Source organism: Lithobates pipiens, unplaced genomic scaffold, assembly GCF_037356315.1.
Source record: "Lithobates pipiens isolate NorthernLeopardFrog02 unplaced genomic scaffold, aLitPip1_a1.2 Scaffold_16, whole genome shotgun sequence".
In the NCBI taxonomy this organism is placed as follows: Eukaryota; Metazoa; Chordata; class Amphibia; order Anura; family Ranidae; genus Lithobates; species Lithobates pipiens.
Window position 1 is genome coordinate 276,025,578 of NW_027507748.1, and position 24,721 is coordinate 276,050,298.

The window sequence follows — 24,721 nt, forward strand, 5'->3', positions numbered from 1 at the left end:
TATCAAGGCAGGTTTATTTATGCTAGTTCTTTATAAAGACACGTGTAATTATTTTTTAATTAATCCATATTTAAAAAAAAAAAAAAAAAATTCTGCCTGGAGTAGAGTGTTCTTTCAAGAGATTCTTTTTACGGCTGAACTAGAAAACTTATCCTTGTAATGGGTCTCCCTTTCACTGCGAGGATTAAAATGTTGCTTTTTGCCTAGAGTACCATAATAAAAGCAGATTTACTTAACTTATTCCTAGTTCCATGGCAGCAGACACCCTGCTCTTCCCTTACATCACTCCAGGTTGTGGGCTGGACCTTGGTGTCTTCACTTACAAAACGAGACTACTGGTCCTGCATTGCACATAATGATGTCAAAGCTGTAACCCCTATGTGGAGTGCTGAAAGGAAGGATTTGGGCACTCACCTATGAGAGCTGATAAGTATAAAGTGCTTGATAAACGATACAGTTGATTAAATGGTCATTTTTGTCCTACGTAAAAAGAAATGGTACCACATCCATATATAGATTGTTTAAGAAAATTAGGACATATAGAGCGGACTTTACCAGTACCAGAAAAGGAATACTACACAAGAAATCCTTTTATTACAAAAAAAAAATCCGTACAAGATAAAAACAAGAAAACTGAAGCTCTTTGATACAACCACATAAGAATTTTACGGCAAGTACAAAAATATTTTCTCTGAAGTTCATTGACGGACACAGGACAGCACGTTTAATCTTGACCTTAGGGTTATATTGCCACCTTCTGGAGAGGACTAGACAGAACATGTACAAACAGCAAAACTGCACAGTACTGCCCAGGGGGTGGTCCTACTGGCTATAACCCCTCACTCAGCTCAGTTCGTCAAAAAGCAGTACAAACACAAATAGGAGGGGTGGGTGCTGTGTCCATCAATGAACTTCAGAGAAAAGGATTTTACGGCGAGTACAATTGGCTTGGTTGAATGTGCCGTGACCGGAAAGGGAGGTGTCTGCTCTCTTATAGCATAAGCCTGGACAACAATCTGTCTGATCCACCAAGAAATGGTGGCCAGCGAGACCTCCAGGCCCTTCTTCGGACCAGCCGCCGATACAAACAGGGAGTCCAACCTCCGGAAAGGAGCTGTAGCAGACAGATACACCTGCAGAGCCCGTCCACGACCAAAGAATGCAAAACAACCTCTTTGGGATGTGATGGCAGAGGACATAACGGAAGCACAATGTCCTCATTTAGATGAAAGGCGAAAAACAACCTTCGGAAGAAATGAAGGCTGTGGGTGTAGCACCACCTTATCTTTGAGGAGGATCAAGTAGGGAGACTTGCATGACAAGGCTGCCAACTCAGAAACCCTCCTGGCACATGTAATAGCCACTAGAAAGACTACTTTCTGAGAGAGTGTCAATAAGGGGATCTTTTTCAGTTACACACAGTCTATTCCATGACAAATTGTTACAATGTTTATACTCAAGTTCAACTGATAAAGAATGTTTTTGATTCTTGGCAGCCAGTTTTTCTCTTCCTTTCTTTTGAAAGCTGTGGCTTCAGAAGAGCAGAGAGAATTCTTTTGCATAGAAAGAATTGTGAAACACTTTAGTCAAGATCGCCATAACCATTCTTGGCGATTAACTGTGCAGCTCTAATATATATATATATCATATTACATCTGTTATTAGATCAAAGAGGTTTTAAGCTTCCTCAGCACCTTATTTCCTTGACTGTAAGTAGGGATCCTATATAGGAGAAGAAAGGTGGGAAACATCGTATTCTAATCAGATGAAAGATGCAGCATAACATTTAAATAAAAAAAATGTATATATGTATATAATCCGTATTTATCGGCATATAACATGCACTTTTTTACCCTGACCGCAAGCCTCTCCTAGCCCTGGAACAAAGCTGGCAGGACAACTCCAGAAAACATTACTGCCAGCCCCCTCCCACACGCCGCTCCCCCATGCCACTATATGTAAATTCAAACCCCTCCACCAACGCCGCTTTCATCCTCCCGATCCGCCCCCTCCTCGAGTATAGCTTTTGATTGGAGGAAGAGTGGTCATGCGACTGTCGATGAAAGCGGAGAGCAGTCACATGACCGGGACCACAGCACCAACGGAGGTGTTCAATAGATCCACAATTGACACAGGAAGAGTGGCGCACGAGAAGGGGCCGGTAGCTGCTGATTTCTTACTTCTTGACTTCTACTTTAAGCACTTTCCGCCCGCGCTGTAGCCGTTTTTCGTTACCTGCCGGAAGGACGTCCCTGGATGCCCTCCTATTTACTTCCGCAGTGTGCGCTCCTGAGAGCACACATCAGGGAAGTTCTGTGCTGGCCGTGTCCCTCGGACACAGCCAATCACAGATCGCTGTAAACGGCCAATCACAGCGGCTGTTTACAGCACGATCGGGGTGTCCAATGAGAGATGATCTCATATGTAAACATCTCTCAGCGCCGATCTCCCTCCTCACACAGACAGCGTGTGAGGAGGGAGAGATGAATGGATGCAGTGGCCGTAAGAAAAAACTTATAAGTGCCATCTGTCATCAGTGCCACCTGTCAGTGTCCTGGTGCTCCAGGACCTTCAAAAGTGTAATAGGTAGTCAACAAGTTAGATGTGTAATTTATGCTCCTAGAACACGTGACTGTGCTCCCTGCATGTTGGGCCTCTCTAAGTGGCCAGGCTGTGAAAAAGTCCCACACACGTGGTATCGTAAAATACTCAGGAGGAGTAGCAGAATTTATTTTGGGGTTTCATTAGTGGTATACACATGCCATGTGAGAGAAATATCCTATTATGATGACAATTTTGTGGAGAAAAAAAAAAAAATCTTTCTTTTGCAAAGAATTGTGTGAATAAAAAATACATCAAAAACCTCACCATGCCTCTTACTAAATACCTTGGAATGTCTACTTTCCAAAAAGGGGTAATTTGGGGGGGTATTTGTACTTTCCTGGCTTGTTCGGGTCACAAGAAATCAGATAGGCCACCAGTACATCAGATATGATCAATTTGTATGATTCGCACCATAGCTTGTAGACTCTCTAACTTTCACAAAGACCAAATATCCACTAATTTGGGTTATTTTTACCAAAGATATGTAGCAGTATAAATTGTGGCAAATTTTTATGAAGAAAAATTAATAATTTGCATAATATCACAGAAAGAAAAATGTGCTTTTTTCCAAAATTTTTGGTCTTTTTTCTTTTATAGCGCAAAAAAAGAAAAACCCAGAGGTGATCAAATACCACCAAAAGAATGCTCTATTTGTGGGAGGGGAAAAAAAGGACAAAACTCATTTGGGTACAGTGTTGCATGACTGAGTAATTGTCATTTAAAGTGTGAGAGCACCGAAAGCTGAAAAAATGGTCTGGGCAGGAGGGGTGTTTAAGTGCCCAGTAGGCAAGTGGTTAATGTTTGCTGAGGGATGTTTCTTGTGTACACACCTTTGGATATTACTCTGCCTGCAGTTCATTTTGTTAACTTTTTCCATGTTCTGTTTAAAACTGCCCATCACCCTTATCCAACCCTATCATACATTCAACAGCTCCGATCCAGAGCATGCTGGCAATGCTCTCCCAGGAGACTGGGGGGGATCTCCTGGGAGTGCAGGGGGGGGGGGGGCTTTATAATGAAAGGTGTTATGCAGGAGGCTCAGTGTACTATGCAGGGGGTCTGTGTGATGCAGGGGGCTCAGGAAAGTTTTTTTTCCCTGAAACTTCCCTCTTAAAGTTAAGTTGCGTGTTATACGCCGATAAATATGTTTCATAATTAGTAAGGTTGAATAAAGACACCAGTCCATCCAGTTCAACCTGAGTGAGTGTCTACAATTGTCCCTATCCCTGTACATTGCACACTCACATCAGTCCCTACCCTCAAGCAGCCCACTATCCTAGGTCCCAATTCATATACTAGGGCCAATTTTGGACAGAAGCCAATTAACCTACCCGCATGTCTTTGGATTGTGGGAGGAAAACGGAGCACCCGGAGGAAACCCACGCAGGCACAGGGAGAACATGCAAACTCCAGGCAGGGAGTGTCGTGGTTGGGATTTGAACCAGCAACCCTTCTTACTGCTAGGTGAGAGTGCTAACCACTACACCACTGTGCTGCCCAATGTTATATCAGGGGTCTCCAAACTGCGGTCTAGGGGCCAGATGTGGCCCTTTGCTAGCTTTTATCCGGCCCTTGGGGCACTATTCCTTCCACTGACACCAAAAAGGGGCACTATTTCTTCCACTGATATCAATGATGGGATACTACCTACTACTATTAGGGGCACTACTCCTCCTACTGACCACCAACCCCGGGGCCATATTTATTCTCACTGATGCTGGGCCTGGTACGTTTTCTGCCCCTGCTGGCCACAATCCGGCCCTCCTAAAGTCTGAAGGGCAATAAACTTGGCCTTATGTTTAAAAGTTTGGAGACCCCTGCATTATATAATCTCTAAGAGTGCCACTCACAAATCAAAAAGCCCTCATGTACATGGCGTATCAGGTGTTATTCGGATATTGTTGTCATAAAGAGCACCAAAATTTAATTTCTTAATGTCAGAAGTGACCTGGGGACAGGAAGGTCCCAGATATGGGGATTAGTTTTTAGAGGGGGAAACTGCATGGATATTTTACAAAACCTAGGATTGTTCAGTGGGGACTGTGCCTGAGGGGAGACCTCCAGAAGGGATTCCAAGGGACCCCCCTCTGCAGAGCCCCCCCTGGCAGTCTCGTCCAAGAGAGCCATGATATCTCTTACCGTGAAGCCTTTCCACTGTTCACATTCCATTAGTTCTTGTTTTTCCCTTTCTCCTTTCCTTGTCATACATGTATTTACAAGTCAATCTTCCAGCAAAAAGATTAACATCTTTCACTACTTCAAAATTATCTGCCCATGAGGGTGGACAAAAAAATAAATAAAAAATAGTCCAAGGGTCAAGACTTCAGCTTCAGAAGGAGAGAGTATCTTTGAGGATAAGTTAATGATCTGTAACTGATCATTACCTACTTACTTTTGTATGCATACTGGTCTAGGTTGCGAGGAGCAATCTGTTTGTTGGGCTAATCCTGTACAGGAGAAAATAATTAAAAATCCTTGTCTTTAGTGCTCTTAGCAATGGTCCCCAGATTATGGGGTGTATTAGTGTTGGTCTGTGTAGCTATTTCAGGGGACATGGGAATCTAATTGGGGCCCATCAAAATATCTGAACCAGTGACTTTCACCTTAATACCACCAAGGTATCAAGGGTCTTGTTTTACTCTAATGTGGATTTTGGGAGAAGGTTTCTGCCATCTGCAATAATGACCGCGCCATGCATCTCAGACTCTTTAAGAGCTATCTTGATAAACTAGCCAGACTAGAAGATATTCTGAACTGGTGGATGACTTGTTTTCCAGTGTATTCAATCAGTTTTTTTTTGCCCCGTAAGTATGACTCCATTATGTCTATGGCTGGAAATTAGCATTTTGTGTATTATTTTGGAGGTTTAATTTCCTTTTTAGAATGGGGCCATTTGGTCTTCTCCATCTGTCTATTGGCTGATGGACTTAGGGAGGATACTGCTGATCTAACTGCTTCCGGATAACACCCGGCACGCCATATTCATGAGGGCTCTCTTTGATTTGTGAGATTGTGTGATTTGATTTATATCTAAATAAAAAGGTTATGCTGCCTCTTTCATCTGATTACATTATGAGGTTTCCCTCCTTTCTTCTCTATACAGGATCCATATTCACAGTCAAGGAAATAAGGTCCTGAGGAAGCATAAAGCAAAACGTCGACCTCTTTGACCTAGTAGTAACAGTGATCTAATAGGATATATAATGTGGTTGTATAAAAGAGCTCCAATTTTCTTGTTTTTATAACTTTTTTGTAATGAAAGGATTTTGTGTTCCTTTTCAGGTAATACGTCCTAATTCTCTTAAACGAACATTTAATCCTTGCAATAATGGGGGGGCACCACCGTAAGGGAACTTTTTTCTAGTCCTCGGAGCTCAGCTAAAACCAAACTTATGTGTTTCTCAACTAAAGTGGTTGTAAACCCTTACAGACCATTTTTGACTACAGGTAAGCCTATACTAAGGCTTACCTGAAGCTACTGTGGATATCTTCTAAACAAGTATGGTTTAGGAGACATCCCCTGTATCATGGAGAGCTTGCTGTTTCTTCAGCTGATATGCTGTTAACGGTCGGCTCCTGCACACATGCACCAGACTGACTTCATCGCAGTTCCAGCCAATCACAGCGCTGGGGCCCACGATACCTGGAAATAACTCCGGGGGACATGTCGCCAGCTAGAGCAGTGTGGCGGGACCGCTGCAGGGGCTCTGTCTAAGGTAAGCATATCATAATGAGCTAGAATGCTATGACTTTGTCTAGCTGTTTTTTTTCTTGGGGGGGTGTTCTGTGGGTTTACAACCACTTTAAGGACAGGGTTGGGAATGGGAAAAACCCCTGTCAGAAAGGTGCACAAAGACATACATATGCACCAAAATTATCAAATACTTTGTAAAACCTCGGCTGCGATTATTTTACAGCAATAATAAAAAAAATAAATGAATATGAAAGGGAAGCTTGATCCAGCCATATTTATCCTTACCAACACCATGTTCTGGCTTTTGTCCTGTTCGTTCTCTGGTCCCTCATAGGGGTTTTCTAACAAAAGTTTCTTCAGCTTCTTTAGTTTGGGCCGACATCTCCTCAGCTCCCAGTAGTAATTAGAGAATCCAGCGATCTGCAGCACACAGACCATAAAATTATGTCACAATTTTCAAAAAAGGTATGCACAAACAGTAAAAGCAAATGCAACACGATTTAACCCCTTTTTGCGTTGACCGCCTTCCGACCCTTTAAAAGTTCTAAAAGCCAGGAGGAGAAGGTGGGTATTCCAGTCATGTGACTACCGATTGGCTGTCACATGATTGGAAAGCTCCCGACCACAAGTATGCATCGGGAGCTTACTGATCCCTGCCGGTTACTGTGCTCATGTCCAAGATATCATCTTACGTCTTTGAGTAATTCAAAGTGGACCGAACATCAGAAATATATTTCAAATTGCATGCAGTCATCGTTTTTCAGGCATCAAAATTCTGGTCTGAGATGGTGGTAGAGAGGACACAATCATGTAAATCTTGATGCACTCAATAACTGTGGGTCCACTTAGATTTTTGTGGTGCATTACCATGTGCTTCAAGAAAGCCAATTAAAATGAATGGGCTGCCATTGCAGACCAATGTGCTTAAAATCAGACATACCATTTTTGCAATGCAATACACTATTGTGGGTTGCATCAGTGCACTGGAGTGCCTTTCAAAATGGATGACCCAGCAACACATCCAACATGTGTTGCCGTGTATTACCACAAAGCAGACATAAAAGAAAGCAGCAAATGCTCAAGCCTCTTAACTTGTGACTTGCTACAAAGTTACGGGCCCATTTACACTACTGTGGTATGGCAAGGCATGGTGCATGTGTTGTGGTAAAGTGGACATTACACCCCCTTGCAGGGTTTTGCAAAGATATGCATGACAGCCTCAGCCTGGGCTCCAACGTTGCCATGCCCCCAACGTGTTTCACTCCACCCACAGAACTTAAGTCATGGGTCCCCCCCATGACTAGGCTCTGAGGGCGGAGTGGGGTGTGGCCAGGGTGGAGCCTGGGCAGTCATACACCTTGCAGGGTTTTGCATAACAGAGAACATGCAACAATTGCATTAGGGGATGCCGCTTTGGACTTTTTATGTGGCAGAATAAAAGATGTATATAGGTCAAGTAATTAAAAGGCATAACAGTGCCAACTTTATTAACCACTAGAGACCCGTGCTATAGCCGAATGACGGCTACAGCGCGGACCTCCTTTGCCGGGACTACGTCTATTGACATCGTCCCGTGCATGAGCGGCCTGCGCGCCCCCTGAGGGGCGCGCGCGGCGCGCTCTGTGATCGGCGAGTCTGAGACTCGTCTGATCACTGATCCAAGCAAGGGGTCGATCCCGACTCCTTACCACGTAATCAGCTGTCAGCCAATGACAGCTGATCATGTGATACAACGGAGACGGTAATCGGCTATTATTCCTCCTCGCGCTGACAGCACGAGGAGAAAAAAAAAAAAAAAAAAGAGCCGATCACCGACGGCCGTGTTCGGGACATCAGTCCCGATCACGGCCAGCCCTGCCAGTGCCCACCTGCCCCCTGCCAGTGCCCACCTGCCCCCTGCCACCTCATTAAAAAATAAGTGCCCCCCGTCAGTGCCCACAGTGCCACCCAGCAGTGCCCACAATCTGCCTCAACAACGGTGCTGCACCCCAGTGCCACATATCCGTGCCCATCGGTGCCACCCATCAGTCCCATCTATCAGTGGTACCTATCAGTGCCCCCTTAGTGCCACCCATCCGTGCCCATCAGTGCCACCTTATCTGTGCCTATTAGTGCCGCCTTAACTATGCCTATCAGTGCAGTCTATCAGTGCAGCCTATCAGTGCCGCCTCATCAGCGCACTTCAATGAAGGAGAAAAATGACCGGTTTGCAAAATTTTATAACAAACTATTAAACATGATTTTTTATTTATTTTTTATTTTGCATCTTTTTTTGTTTGCTTAGCAAAAAATAAAACTCCCAGCTGCAATTAAATACCACCAAAAGAAAGCTCTATTTGTGGGGAAAAAAAATGATAAAAATGTCATTTGGGTACAGTGTTGTATGCCCACGCAATTGTCATTCAAAGTGCATCAGCGCTGAAAGCTGAAAATTGGTCTGGGCAGGAGGGGGGTTTAAGTGCCCAGTAAGCAAGTGGTTAATGTACAAAAAAAAATTAAAAAGGTGCATACAACATACAAATATCCAGCAATCATGAATTGCAATAATACATCAATGAATAAGCATATATAAAATATCAAAGATTAACCCAAAACGTGCAATTCCAAAGTGCCATCCAAAGTGATAAGATCAGCAGATTGGATATTCAACCATAAACCCAACATGTTTCGGAAATTATTGCATTGTTCATTTTCCTTCTTCAGGGGTGGTTTATTATAGAAAAGAGGTTGGGACATTATTTTCTTATGCATCAGACTCATTGCAAATGGTAAAAACAATAATACACACGAAAAAGTACACGCTGGTCGCACGATTCCTCACAACCATACAGTGTAGGTGGTACCACACGGATCCCCTGCTCAAATGCCAAATCGCATCCACAAAAGACGCCTTTGAACTCACAATGGTGTGGATGTCAGGACATCAGCCGGTAAACTGACATTACAGGGTTTTGCATAGACGTGCAGGATATTTCCCTTTTCCATTAGATTTCTAGAGCTTGGGTAAGCTCTGTCCTTGTCTGCACCCCAAACAGTTGCTGCTTACGAGGACCCAATGGAGCCTTGAGTGGCTGTCAATTTAGTTTGGTTCGCATACGTTGTGGTGCCATTCATCTGGAATGTTACACCAATGCGAAAGAAAACTCCTGCATTAGCAGTGCCCTGCAACAAAATAGTGTGTATTATGGTGTCCCCAAAAATGATGCATGTTCAATTTATGGCAATTGGGGGAGAGCTGGCAGCCCGTTTATTTAAATGAGTGCCTTAACATACTCTAAGTTAACACACAGCAAAAATTTAAACTGTTCTATTCTGCTAAGAGGAGATTCAGTAAATGCTTCCTACTGCACTACAATGGGACGTCATCTTAGCCCAAGCAGTCAGTGGACTGAAGTTGAGGAACAACTGTTTTTAAGTTCAGATTTTTGAGAAACTTGCAGCTTTCCATAAGTTTAAATGCAGTAATTTAAGGGTACTATAATATCCACATTACAGGCTTATTCAGTACAGTGGTGAAAACAGAATTAATGTACAAATTGCAATAACCCATATTGCCCAATTAGAAATGTACAGTGTGTATAAAAAAATAAAAAAAAAACACACATTGTGTTGCTTTGCAGCCTGAAATAGACTGACAGTTTTTTTTTTATCCAGCTGTATTTACTCAGTGCAACTTATAACATCCAAGTGAAAACATAACACCAAAATGTCAGAAAAAGAAAATCAAAAACAGAATCACTGAGTTGGAAAAAGGATCACCCCCTCTTATGTCAGCATTTTGTTGAACCACCTGTTGCTTTAATTACAGCCTTTCATCTGTTGGGATAGGTCTCTACTAGCTTTGCACATCTAGACCACTCTTTGCAGAGCTGCTCAAGTTCAGGTACATTTGATGGTGACCGTTTGTGGAATGCAGTCTTCAAGTCATTTCACAGATTTTAAATGGGGTTTAAGTCTGGGCTCTGACTAAACCATGCAAGGACAGTCACCTTTTTCTTCTTCAACCACTGTGTGGCCATTTTTGCTGTGTGCTTTGGGTCATTGTTATGTTGGAATGTAAACCTTCTTCCCACTGGCACCTTTCTGGCAGAGAGTAGCAGATTTTCCTTTTGATGGTATTTTGCCACATCTATTTTTCCTTCTATAGTGACAAGTGCTTCAGTACCTGCTGCAGAGAAACCCCCAATAGGAATGGTGTTATTTGGATGGTGAGCTGTATTGGATTGAAGGCGTGGCCTGACGGCGCATGGAGTAGGACGCATTCCACAGAGCTCTGCTCGTTAATCCTACTATCCACCGCATCCTGCTTCCTGTGGCTTGTATTTAACTCTACCAACTACCTGCTGGGCAGCCCTTCACACCAGGCAATATGTCGCCATCCAAATCTCACAAATCCGCAGCGGTAAAGCTGGCTCAATTCCGACAGATTCGGCAGCTCATGGTGAAGATGGCGGCAGGGAGCAGGAGGAGGTGAGACCGGCCGGAGACACAGCCCTACTGCTGGAGGCCATCACACTCTGCCGCACCTCGTTAACCTTGCAAATAGAGGCTAAGGTGGATATCTCCCACCTCCGTCAGGACTTCCACAAGCTGCAAGATCAGGTGAAAACAGCAGAAAACCGCCTGAGTGCTGTGGAGGACGCGCTCCCGCCATAGCACACTGAAACTGAAGGCCTACAACAGCAGATACACCAACTGTTCTCAAAGCACGAAGAGATGGAGAACAGGCTCAGACGCTGTAACCTGCGGCTGATCGGGCTACCGGAGGGAGCGGAGGGGAAGAATCCAGCTACATTTCTGGAGCAACTGCTGATCACCACCTACGGCAGAGAGGTATTATCCCCGATGCTGGCGGTAGAAAGAGCCCACCGCATGCCGGCCAGATCGCCACCGCAAGGAGCCCCCCCGCGGACATTTATTGCCAAAATGCTTCATTCTAAAGACAGATATGGCCCTACGTCTGGCTAGATTAAAAGGCAACATTGAATTTGGCAATGCCAAGCTCGCTCTATTCCCAGACTTTTTCGGAGGTCCAGCTACGCCACCGCACTTTCCTTGAAGCCAAACACAGACTGCGGATCCACAACTACAAGAATGTCATGATATTCCCAGCTAGACTTCGCGTGGAACATGATGGTAAGGTGTCTTTTTGATGAAGCTGAAGATGTGATTACCTTGCTGGAACGCCGTCATGCTGCAGCTAATAGAGCTGTATTGGATTACCGTTGAGGCCAAAAAAATTAAAAAAATTTTAGTCTCATCTGACCCCAGCACCTTTTTCCTTGTGGTCTCAGAATCTTCAAGGTGCGTTTTGGCAAAGCTCTCATGACTGTATGTGGCCTTTCTTGAGGAGTGGCTTTTTTTTCTTACAACCCTCCTATACAGGCCACATTTGTGGAGAATTTGTGATATTGTCACATGTACACAACCATTCTTTGTCAAATTCTTGCAACTGCTTCAGAGTTGCTGTAGGTCTCTTGGTAACCTTTGATCAGTTTCCTCCAGGCTCTTTCATCCAGTTTGGAGAGACGTCTTGATCCAGGGAGGAGATCTGTTGTACCAAATGCCTTCTACTTCTTAAAGTGATTGTAAAAGTTTATTTTTTTTATTTTTTTAAATAACATACATGTTGTACTTGCCTGCTCTGTGCAAGGGTTTTGCACAGAGTACCCCCTGATCCTCTTCTGGGGTGCCTCAGCAGCGCTCCTGAGAGCCACTTTCCTTGGGGGCACCTGTGGAGGCATGCTCACGAGAACCGATGCTGTGTCCATTGACACAAACAGGACTCAGCCGAGCCCAGCCCCCCCCCCCCCCCACAAGTCACTAGATTTGATTGACAGCAGCGGGAGCCAATGGCTCCTGCTGCCATCAATCTATCCAAGGAGGATGGAGACAGTGTCTGGAGTCACTGGGCTCGTGCACATTGCTGGAACGGACAAGTTCAGATAAGAAAGGGGAGGGCCCTGGGCGCAGCTGCAACACGTGTGTTTTTTCACCTTAATGCACCTAATGCATGGAATGCATTAAGGTGAAAAAACACGCAAAAAGGTGAAAAAACACGCAACTTTACAACTCCTTTAATGGACTTCACTGTGCTTCTGGCATTGATAAAGCCTTCAAATATTTTTGTATCCATCTCCTTACTTGTGCCTTTCCACAACTTTATCCTGGAGATCTTTTGACAAAGCTTTGCCAAACCTAGTTGATAGTTTGCTTAAGCTGCACTACTAGGGACTGAAATGCTCCAGGGAAGCATGCTGAGCTAATCAAAAAAGACCATAGCTCATCACAGTTGAAAGTCAAATGGTTTTAGTGTGCCGCTGAGAATGTGATTAGCTACACATGATTGAGTTTACAAGTCATTTTTAGGAGGTGGAGAACTTTCCAATTCCGTGATTCATTTTCTGATTTTTTTTCCCCCGACATGTTGGTGTTATCTTTCACTTCATAGTTTCATAGTTAGTAAGGTTGAATAAAGACACCAGTCCATCCAGTTCAACCTGAGTGAGTGTCTACAATTGTCCCTATCCCTGTACATATATACTAGGGCCAATTTTGGACAGAAGCCAATTAACCTACCTGCATGTCTTTGGTTTGTGGGAGCAAACCAGAGTACCCAGAGGAAACCCACACAGGCACAGGGAGAACATGCAAACTCCAGGCAGGTAGTTTCGTGGTTGGGATTTGAACCAGCGACCCTTCTTACTGCTAGGTGAGAGTGCTAACCACTACACCACTGCCCATATTCCACTTGGAGGTTATAAGTTGCATTGAGTAAATGCAGCTGGCTAAAACAAACGGCGTGTCTTCATTTCAGGCTGCAAAGCAATAAAATTAGATTTTAAAGGGGTGGTTATCCTTTTTTATAGCCACTGTATCTTTCAAAAGGTGTTACATAAGTTTTCCTGCACTTTGTGTACACTTTTCATACATTTTTGACCAATGGAAAAAGCTTAACCTGCCTCTGACGCACAGAAGCAACCAGGCATTACCTCACAAACACTGACACTGAGGGACGGCTGGTCACAGGGAAGCTGGTCAGGGGTTTTGCAGTCTGGGATGAAGAGCAGCAAATTGGAGGTGTCAGCAATTTTCAGGTCATAAGTTTTGTCTTGGCTACAAAGGACAGCCTGATCAGCCTTGTCTCCTCGAATAACCAAGCTTAGAGGAAAAACAAAAAACACAGGTAAAGACAGCGTATGGAACTCAATCCATCCTAAAATAAGCAATAGTACAATGAAGACATTTAAGGGGTCAATTCACCCATAAAAAAAAAATATATCAACTTGGTTATGATTGAATATTGTGTATGAATTGCACAATGGTAAGGCAAGAGGTTCAGGAGATCATCATTACTTTTGTACCTGGTGACATCACCACTGCGCTCTCAATGATAGGTGATGCACAGGGATGAAACAAATCCTCCTACATAAGTTGTACATGTTTATCTGCAGCCCTTTCTTCTATATGCCCATTCAAAGTACTAATGTTTAAATCTGGTCTAAGGGGGGAAAAAAAAAGGGCAGAGAACTGAAGTTTGACTCTTCAGAGGGCTCTGATAGCTCATTGGAGGGAAGGGACAACCCCCCCCCCCTTCACGCAGCACATGGGAACAGAGCCAAGGTTGTCAATCAGCTAGGCGTTCCTTCCCTGTTACCATTTTTCTCTTGGTGTTAGGAATGGAGCAGCAGACAGAAATTACACTTCGTGCTCTTAATTGAGAAAACACCACACTATAGAGCGGGGGTCAGTAACCCGTAGAACGTGGACAGGTGGCTGGTAGATTGCAGTCTGGGCTTGCTGACTCACCATCCCAGAGCATCAAACAGCGGGCAATGCAGAGGGACTACTTAGTGCTGTAGTAGGGAGCAAACGCAGCATAAGCTGATGTCTCTTCTCCCATGCACCGTGGCCCCCATCTGCTGTTTCTAGTGATTTGGAACAGCGATCTCTGTGTTCTTCCTGTCAGCACTTTCCCCACACAGTAAGAAAGCGCCAGTGTCATTTATACAGTGATCAGTGCATTTTTTTTTAGCACCGATCCCCAAAATGTGTCACTGAGGCTGCTTTCACACTGGGGCGGTATTCAGGCGCTACAGCGCTAAAAATAGCGCCTGAAAAAAAACCGGCCCCTTTCACTCCAGTGTGAAAGCCGGAGGGCTTTCACACTGGAGCGATGCGCTGGCAGGACGGTGAAAAAAGTCCTGCTAGCCACATCTTTGGAGCGGTGAAGGAGCGGTGTATTCACTGCTCCTAAACCGCTCCTACCCATTGAAATCAATGGGACACCGCAGCGAATACCGCCGGCAAAGCGCCGCTGCAGCGGCGCTTTGCGGGCGGGTTTAACCCTTTTTCGGCCGCTAGCGGGGGTTAAAAACCACCCCGCTAGCGCCCGCAGACCGCCGCTAAAACGACAGTAAAGCGCCGCTAAAAATAGCGGCACTTTACCGCCGACGCCGCTCCCGCCCCAGTGTGAAAGCAGCCTTAGAGTCAGATTTGTCCGCCACAATGTCACAGTCCTGGAGGAAGAAAAAAAACAAAAAAAAAAAAAAAAAAAACACGATATAATATAAAAAATAAAAAAATAAAGTCCATAAATCTACACCGTAGTTTGTAGACACTAACTTTTGTGCAAACCTCAATATATGCTTATTGGGATTTTTTTTTTACCAAAAACATGTAGCAGAATACACATTGGCCTAAATTGATGAAGAAATTTGATTTTTTAAATTTTATTGGATGCGTTTTATGGCAAAATATTTAAGTTTTTTTCAAAATCGTCTGTCTTTTTTAGCACAAAAAATAAAAAAACGGCAGAGGTGATCAAATACAACCAAAATAAAGCTCTATTTGTTGGAGAAAAAGAATACAAAAAAAAAAAAAAAACACATCAATTTTATTTGGGTACAGCATCAAACACCTGCGCAATTGTCAGTTAAACTAATGCAGTGCCATATCGCAAAAAATAGCCTGGTCATTAAGGGGGTAAATACTTCAGTGGCTGAAGTGGTTAAGAGCATGGCTAGTATTAAAGTGCTTCTGTTTGAGTGAAATACAATCCAAAAAAAAAAAAAAAAAAAAAATTACCTAGTAGTCAGAGACCTAAAAATAGTAAGAAAATAAAGTGCAAGCACACCACACAATCAAAATGCTTTAGCAATACATTTGCATTAGGCATACTGAATTAGGCATTCCTCTGAAAGGCCCACTATCATTTTGCCTGCAAATATCAAAGATTTTACCAGCAAGAATGATTCCTTACATTTAAAGAGCACCTGTAATTTCACATCCTTTATGTCAGCGCCTGTTAACGGGCATCCACTCACCTGCTGCTGCCACATCCATCACCTTGTTGTGTCACTGCTGCATCACCAGCCGTTCCAGTAAAGTAAATTGGACTGTCGGTGAGTCAACAGCGGGTCAGAGGAGGAGCTGCTGAGGGACAGATGACAGTTACTCTTTAAGGCTGGGTTCACACCGCTGTGGCAGCGAGAACCGGATGTGATTCGCACCGCACTGCAAATCACATCCGATCTCTGTGCGATGCGAGTTCAGCCATACAGATAGTATGGCTGAATTCGCATCGCACCCGCCGCAAACTCGCACGGGACCCTTTTTTTGGTCCGCAGCAGAATCGGATCGCATGGGTGTTCACACCATGCGATTCGATTCCTGTCAGAGTTTGCAGATCGCACTGCGATATGCGAACTGATCTGGGGGTGTCATTAAGGTTTCACTGACACTCCCAGCAGTCCGCATAGGGCAGTGTGAACTGCCGGCGGGAGGCATGCGATACGGGAAAACGCAGCGGATTCGCTGCGTTCCCGCATCGCTTCAGTGTGAACCCAGCCTAAAAAGTGATTTCAATCAAGCCTCTTTACTAGGGATTTAAATCAAATCCATCCTGCACCTCCCAGGTGCTTCCATCCTCACCCGGTCTTCCTTCTGGGCTCACAGATTCCAGCTCTATGAATGGCCAAGGCTGTGATGAGGTCACTCCCACGCATTCATGTGGAAGCTCTGGTTCAAAGCTCTGAAGGCACGGCACTGGTATGCTGTCCCTTGAGAGCGCATGCACCTGTGAGGTCACTGGCTACATGCTGTGTGAAGATCTCCTAAACCATGTTAGTTTAGGAGATCCCTGTATTTACAGGCAAGTCTTATTATTGGCTTACCTGTAGGTACAAGTTAAAAAGTGGACTTTACTTCCACTTTAACATCTCTAATAAGGTTAACAACCTGGCTACAGCTTAACGTCTCAACTTAACCTCATATTTTGACCTAACAATGGCCACACACCTTCACTGATAGGAATACCCTTGACCTTGTATTCTCTCATCGCTGGTCACCACCTCATTAGTTTTACAGTATCAGTCTTCAACCACCTACAGTACCTTGAAAAACATTATTACCCCTTGAAATTTTGTCATGTTATAAACAAAAACGTAAAATGTATGTGATAGACCAACACAAAGTGGCACATAACTGAAATGGAAGGAAAAGAGATAAAATGGTTTACCATATTTTACAAATAAATATCTGAAAAGTGTGACGTGCATTTGTATTTAGCCCCCTTTATTCTGATATACCCAACTAAATTCTAGTGGAACTTATTGCCTTCAGAAGTCACGTAATTAGTAAATTGAGCCCATCTGTGTGCAGTTTAATCTCAGTATAAATATAGCTGTTCTGTGAACCCTCAGGAGGTTTTTAGAGAACCTTAGTGCAGGGCTTGACAAATTTGCTTGGAATCTAGGAGCCAGCTAAAAAAGTTAGGAGCCAGGTCCGTGACGGCAATCCAGACCTGTCCCTGGCCTGACATGGAGACGAGTGAGGGGAAGATAGAGTGCCCCCAGCCCCCCACCTGTCTCCAAGTCATTGCCCATAGCTCTTAGAGGGACATTTTATTTATTTTTATTTATTTTTTTCAAATGACAATTGTTTGTTTTTGTTTTTTAAAATTGCATTTTAGTGTAAATATGAGATCTGAGGTCTCTCTGACCCCAGATCTCATATTTAAAAGGACCTGTCATGCTTTTTCCTATTACAAGGGATTTTTACATTCCTTGTAATAGGAATAAAAGTGACATTTTTTTTTTTTTAAAAGAACAGTGAAAAAAATAAAAAGTTAAAATAAGAAATAAAATAAAATTTAAATGCGCCCTGTCCCGCCAAGCTTGCGTGCAGAAGCGAACGCATATGCGAGTAGCGCCTGCATAGGAAAGCAGTGTTCAAACCACACGTGAGGTATCGCCGCGATCGGTAGAGCGAGAGCAATAATTCTAGCCCTAGACCTCCTCTGTAACTCAAAACATGCAACCTGTAGAATTTTTTAACCACTTTCAGACCGGACCATTTTGCTGGTCAATGACCAGAGGTCTTTTTACAATTTGGCACTGCGCTGTTTAACTGGTAATTGCGCGGTCATGCAATGTTGTACCCAAACAAAATTTGCGTCCTTTTTTTCCCACAAATAGAGCTTTCTTTTAAAAGGTATTTGACTGACTCTGCGATTTTTTTTTTTGCGATATAAACGTAAAAAGACCGCAAATTTTGAAAAAAAATGATATTTTCTACTTTTTGTTATTAGAAAAATCCAATAAACTCAATTTATTCATACATTTAGGCCAAAATGTATTCAGCCACGTCTTTGGTAAAAAAAAAGTCAATAACTGTATATTTATTGGTTTGCGCAAAAGTTGTCACATCTACAAACTAAGGTACGTTTTCTGGAATTTACGCAGCTTTTAGTTTATGACTGCCTATCTCATTTCTTGAGGTGCTAAAATGGCAGGGCAGTACAAAACCCCCCCAAATGACCCCATTTTGGAAAGTAGATACCCTAAGGAAATTGATAAGTGGCATGTTGAGCCCATTGAATATTTTATTTTTTTGCCTCAAGCGATTGAATCGCAAAATAATTTTTTTTTTTTTACACAAAGTTGTCACTAAATGATATATTGCTCACACATGCCATGGTTATATGTGGAATTGTACCCCAAAATACATTCTGCTGCTTCTCCCGAGTACGGGGATACCACATGTGGTCGACTTTTTGGAAGCCTAGCCGCGTACGGGGCCCCGAAAGCCAAGCACCGCCTTCAGGATTTCTAAGGGCATACATTTGTAATTTCACTCCTCACTACCTATCACAGTTTTGAAGGCCATAAAATGCCAAGATGGCACAAAACCCCCACAAATGGCCCCATTTTAGAAAGTAGAACCCCAAGCTATTTGCTGAGAGGCATGTTGAGTCCATGGAATATTTTATATTTGGCACAAGTTGCGGGAAAATTACAAACTTATTTTTTTTTATTTTTTTTTCACAAAGTTGTCACTAAATGATATATTGCTCACACATGCTATGGGCATATGTGAAATGACACCCCAAAATAAGTTCTGCTGCTTCTCCTGAGTACGGGGATACCACATATGTGGACTTTTTGGGAGCCTAGCCGCGTACGGGGCCCCGAAAACCAAGCACCGCCTTCAGGCTTTCTAAGGGCGTTACAGTTTTGAAGGCCATAAAATACCAAGATGGCAAAAACCCCCCCCCAAATGACCCCATTTTGGAAAGTAGACACCCCTAAATTTAGGGGTACACTAGTGAGACTAGGTAATAAATGGCGGGTGCCCTGAAACTATAAAAAAATAACTAACCAACCAGCGTCACCTGTAACAGTTATATGGTGATCACTGGTGAAAGGGTTAACTAGGGGGCAACCAGGGGGCTTTATGCGGTAGTATATGGGGGTCCCTGGCGCTATAAAAAGCTGCGGCGAACCTAAATTCCTACCTTCCTAACTAGCGTCACCTGTGACACTAATACAGCGATCAGAAAAACGATCGCTTATTAGGCTGGGTTCACACTGGAGCGATGCAGGAACGCCACGAATCCGCGGCTGGTTCCCGTATCGCATGCCTCCCGGCGGCAGTTCACACTGCCCTATGCGAACTGCTGGGAGTGTCAGTGAAATGTTAATGACACCCCCAGATCAGTTCACATATCGCAGTGCGATCTGCAAACTCGGATCGCATGGTGTGAACACCCATGCGATCCGATTCTGCTGCGGACCAAAAAAAGGGTCCCGTGCGAGTTTGCGGCGGGTGCGACGCGAATTCAGCCATACTATCTGTATGGCTGAACTCGAATCGCACAGAGATCGGATGTGATTTGCACTGCAGTGCGGTGTGAATCACATCCGTTCTCATAAACCGCTGCAATGTGAACCCAGCCTTAGTGACACTGGCGACGGGGGGTGATCACGGGGTTAAACCTTTATTGGGGGGGTTAGGGGGGTACATTAGAACTAAAGGGGGCTAACCCTAACTGCCCTAACAGTTATTACAGTCACAAATGACACCAATGCAAAAAAATAAAAAAAAATAATGCAATTGGTGTCACTGTGACTGGGGGGGCAGGGGTAATTGGGGGGGTGATCGGGGGGTGAAGGGGGGGTGTGAGTGTGCCTGGCATGTTCTACTGTGTAGTATCGTGTTGGTGCAACTTACCGATCCTCTCTCCTCGGTGCCGGAACGAAAAATACCGACACGGAGGAGAGATTACATCACTTCCTCTGCCTGTGTTTACATTACAGGAGAGGAAGTGATGTCACGGAGCATTTCCATTAGTCGGGAGCGATCGCGAGGGGGTGGCCATGAATGAATGGCCGCCCCCTCATCCCGGATCGCTCCCAAACGAATACCGTCCGCCGCAGGCACCGGGGGGGGGCCCCCACCTGCGGGAAGGCAGGGACGTACAGGTACGCCCATATGCCTGCCCGTGCCATTCTGTCGACGTATATCGTCGTGCGGCGGTCGGCAAGTGGTTAAACATCACCTATGGAGATTTTAATGGGTAAAAGTTTGTCGCCATTCCATTAATGGACGCAATTTTGAAGCGTGACCTGTTGGGTATCAATTTACTCGGCGTAACATTATTTTTCACAATATAAAAAAAATTGGGCTAACTTTACTTTACTTTACTAAATCTGGCCTTTATGGAAGAGTGGCAAGAAGAACAGTTTGTGAGAAGCAATGCTGGGACACAGCAAATATGTGGAAGAAGGTGCTCTGGTCAGATGAGCCCAAAATTGAACTTTTTGGCCTAAAAGCAAAAGGCTAGGTGTGGCGAAAAACTAACACTACTCAACACCTTGAACACACCATCCCCAATGTGAAACATGCTGGTGGCAGTATGTTGAGGGGATGCTTTTTTCTTCAGCACGGACAGGAAAGTTGGTCAGAGTTGATGGGAAAATGCAGGGCAATCGTAGAAGAAAACCTGTTCGAGTCTGCAGAAGACCTGACTGGGGCAGAGGTTCACCTTCCAGCAAGGCCCTAAACATACAGCCAGAGCTACAATGGAATGGTTTAGAAAAGAGCAAAGCATATTCAGGTGTTAGAATGGCCCAGTCAAAGTCCAGACCTAAATCCAATTGAGAATCTGTTGCAAGACTTGAAAATTGCTGTTCACAGATGCTTTCCGTACAATCTGATGGAGGTTGTAATTGCAGTGAAAGGTGGTTCTACAAAGTATTGACTCAGGGGGCTGAATACAAATGCACGCCACACCTTTCACATATTTGTAAAAAAATGTAGCAAACCATTTATCATTTTCCTTCCACTTCACAATTATGTGCCACTTTGTGTTGGTCTATCACAGAAAATACATTTATGTTTTTGGTTGTAACATGACAAAATTTCAAGGGGTATGAAAACTTTTTCAAGGCACGGTCTCTCCAAGCACCAAACAATTGCCCATCGAAATCCTTGCCACTTTAACTCTTCTCTGAATGAATGAAATACTTGTATAGCGCACAATGCGAACTGAATCGCCTCTAGGCTCTATTCTGCTACTGACTACTTCTATGACGAAAGTTCCCCCCTTTACTGTTCTAACCTGGCCACCTGTCTACAAAAGTTCACTCTCAGCCTTACTGGACGTATTTGTGCCACTAACTACATGAAGAATCAGGCTCCGACTGTTACAACTAGGGATGCACTGAAATTTTGGCCGAAAATGGCCCTTTCGGCAAAAAGCCGAAAGAGAATTTCTGCCGATACTGGTGCCGAAAATGGGGCATGGCTTGCGGGGCTTGGACCCGCCCCCGGTGCCGCCCATCACGGGGGTGTCATTCTGTCTTTAGCTCTCCTCCTCCCCTCACCCATGCTGCAGTCAGCCCGTGGGGTCTCGCTCTAAAGTCCCCCTCTCCACAGCGGTGGCTGCATATGTCTCCTCAGCCGATGTGTAAATCGGCTGTGCAGGAGTTGGGCACGATGTTTGCTGTGAAAGTGAAAGCAAAGGAGAGGCGTCTAGCAGTGTGTGCTGTGCTCTCTGCCTCCCCCTATAGTGCAGTACCCAGCATGGAGATTAACCACTTCAGGACCGCCGTATTGCCAATGTACGTCAGCACAATGGCACAGGCAGGCACAATCACGTAGATGTACGTGATTGCCTTCCAGCAGGTGGGGGGTCCAATCGGACCCCCTCCCGTTGGATACGACGGTCCGGTTCCCTCCAGGAGCGCTCCGTGATGAGGGGATGGCCGTTCGTTTTCGGCCACCCCCTCTGGATCGCTCCTGGCCAATGAGAAGCTTCCTCCCACTGTGTATTGTTTACACAGGAAGGAGGAAGTGATGTAATTCGCCTCGGGGCGGTCTTTTTGACCGGACTACGAGGAGAAGAGTAAAAGTAAGTGTGCACCAACACTACACTGACATGTAGGTACACACAGGCACACAAACCCCCCCCGATCCCCCCCCCCGCCCCCCCTCCCCCCCCAGTCACAGTGTCACTGATTGCATTGATCATTTCTTTACTGATCAATGCATTCAGTGTCAGTTGTGACAGTAAAAACTGTCAGGACAGTTAGTGTTAGGTCCAGGGTAGCCCCCTATCACCCCCCAATAAAGATTTAACCCCCTGATTGCCCCTAGAGTTAACCCTTTCACCCCCTTTTGCCAGTGTCACTAAGCGATAATTTTTCTGATCGCTGCATGTGTCGCTAGGTAGCTAGTTATTTTTTTAGGTTCACCGCCGGGTTTTTATATCGCTAGGTACCCCGATATACTACCCAATAATGTTTTTAACCCCCTGATTGCCGCTAGTTAACCCTTTCACCCCCTTTTGCCAGTGTCACTAAGCGATCATTTTTCTGATCGCTGCATGTGTCGCTAGGTAGCTAGTTATTTTTTTAGGTTCACCGCCAGGTTTTTATAGCGCTAGGTACCCCGATATACTACCCAATAATGGTTTTAACCCCCTGATTGCCGCTAGTTAACCCTTTCACCCCCTTTTGCCATTGTCACTAAGCGATCATTTTTCTGATCGCTGCATGTGTCGCTAGGTAGCTAGTTATTTTTTTAGGTTCACCGCCAGGTTTTTATAGCGCTAGGTACCCAGATATACTACCCAATAATGGTTTTAACCCCCTGATTGCCGCTAGTTAACCCTTTCACCCCCTTTTGCCAGTGTCACTAAGCGATCATTTTTCTGATCACTGCATCAGTGTCGCTAGGTAGCTAGTTATTTTTTTAGGTTCACCGCCAGGTTTTTATAGCGCTAGGTACCCCGATATACTACCCAATAATGGTTTTAACCCCCTGATTGCCGCTAGTTAACCCTTTCACCCCCTTTTGCCAGTGTCACTAAGCGATCATTTTTCTGATCACTGCATCAGTGTCGCTAGTGTCGCTAGGTAGCTAGTTATTTTTTTAGGTTCACCGCCAGGTTTTTATAGCGCTAGGTACCCCGATATACTACCCAATAATGGTTTTAACCCCTTGATTGCTGCTAGTTAACCCTTTCACCAGCGATCACAGTATAAGTGTCACTGGTGACGCTGGTTAGCCAGTTAGTTATTTAGGTTCCCCCGTCAGGTTTTTATATAGCGCCAGGGACCCCCATATACTACCTAATAAAAATTTGAACCCCCTGATTGCCCCTAGTTAACCCTTTCACCACTGATCACCGTATAAGTGTTACGGGTGACTCTGGTTAGTTTGTTTTTTATAGCATGAGGGCACCCACCATTTATTACCCAATAAAGGTTTAACCCCCTGATCACCCGGCGGGTGATATCAATTAGGTTTTAGGGTCAGGGTCTGCGTCGCCCCAGGCAGCGCTAGGTTAGTGCCAGTACCGCTAGCACCCACACGCAAAGCATACACCTCCCGTAGTGCTATAGAATCTGAACAGATCAATATCTGATCTGATCAGATCTATACTAGCGTCCCCAGCAGTTTAGGGTTCCAAAAAAACGCATTGTTAGCGGGATCAGCCCAGATACCTGCTAGCACCTGCGTTTTGCCCCTCTGCCCAGCCCACCCAAGTGCAGTATCGATCGATCACTGTCACTTACAAAACACTAAACACATAACTGCAGCGATCGCAGAGTCAGGCCTGATCCCTGCCATCGCTAACAGGTTTTTTGGTAGCATTTTATATTTAAATCCGGAAGGCAGTGCTTGGTTTTCGGGGTCCCGTACGTGGCTAGGCTCCCAAAAAGTCCCCCACATGTGGTATCCCCGTACTCGGGAGAAGCAGCAGAATTTATTTTGGGGTGTAATTTGACTTCTGCCCATAGCATGTGTGAGCAATATATCATTTAGTGACAACTTTGTGCAAAAAAAAAAAGTTTGTAATCTTCCCGCAACTTTTGGCAAAATATAAAATATTCCATGGACTCAACATGCCTCTCAGTAAATAGCTTGGGGTGTCTACTTTCCAAAATGGGGTCATTTGGGGGGGTTTTGTGCTATTTTGGCATTTTATGGCCTTCGAAACTGTGATAGGTAGTGAGGAGTTAAATCAAAAATTTGCACCCTTAGAAATCCTGAAGGTGGTGATTGGTTTTCGGGGTGCCGTGCGCGACTAGACTCCCAAAAAGTCCCACACGTGGTATCCCCGTACTCAGGAGAAGCAGCAGAATGTATTTTGGGGTGTCATTTCACATATGCCCATAGCATGTGTGAGCAATATATCATTTAGTGACAACTTTGTGCAAAAAAAAAAAAAAAAGTTTGTAATATTCCTGCAACTTGTGGCAAAATATAAAATATTTCATGGACTCAACATGCCTCAGTAAATAGCTTGGGGTGTCTACTTTCCAAAATGGGGTCATTTTGGGGGGTTTTGTGCTATTTTGGCATTTTATGGCCTTCGAAACTGTGATAGGTAGTGAGGAGTTAAATCAAAAATTTGCACCCTTAGAAATCCTGAAGGTGGTGATTGGTTTTCGGGGTGCCGTGCGCGACTAGACTCCCAAAAAGTCCCACACATGTGGTATCCCCATACTCGGGAGAAGTAGCGGAATATATTTTGGGGTGCAATTCCACATATAACTATGGCATGTGTGAGCAATATATCATTTAGTGACAACTTTTTGTAAAAAATTTTTTTTTTTTTTTTTTTTGTCATTA

General features: G+C 44.4%; 1 protein-coding gene across 2 annotated transcripts in view; it reads right to left on the bottom strand.

The window, feature by feature from the left end:
* DSCC1 (DNA replication and sister chromatid cohesion 1) overlaps positions 1–24,721 on the bottom strand; it is a 71,286-nt gene that overhangs the window by 31,029 nt on the left and 15,536 nt on the right. For both annotated transcript variants that reach the window (XM_077481445.1, XM_077481446.1), the window contains exons 3-4: positions 13,291–13,459; positions 6,584–6,718 (exon numbers count right to left, since the gene is read on the bottom strand). In XM_077481445.1, coding sequence (XP_077337571.1) covers positions 6,584–6,718; positions 13,291–13,459 — 304 coding nt within the window. The remainder of the gene's footprint in view (positions 1–6,583; positions 6,719–13,290; positions 13,460–24,721) is intronic.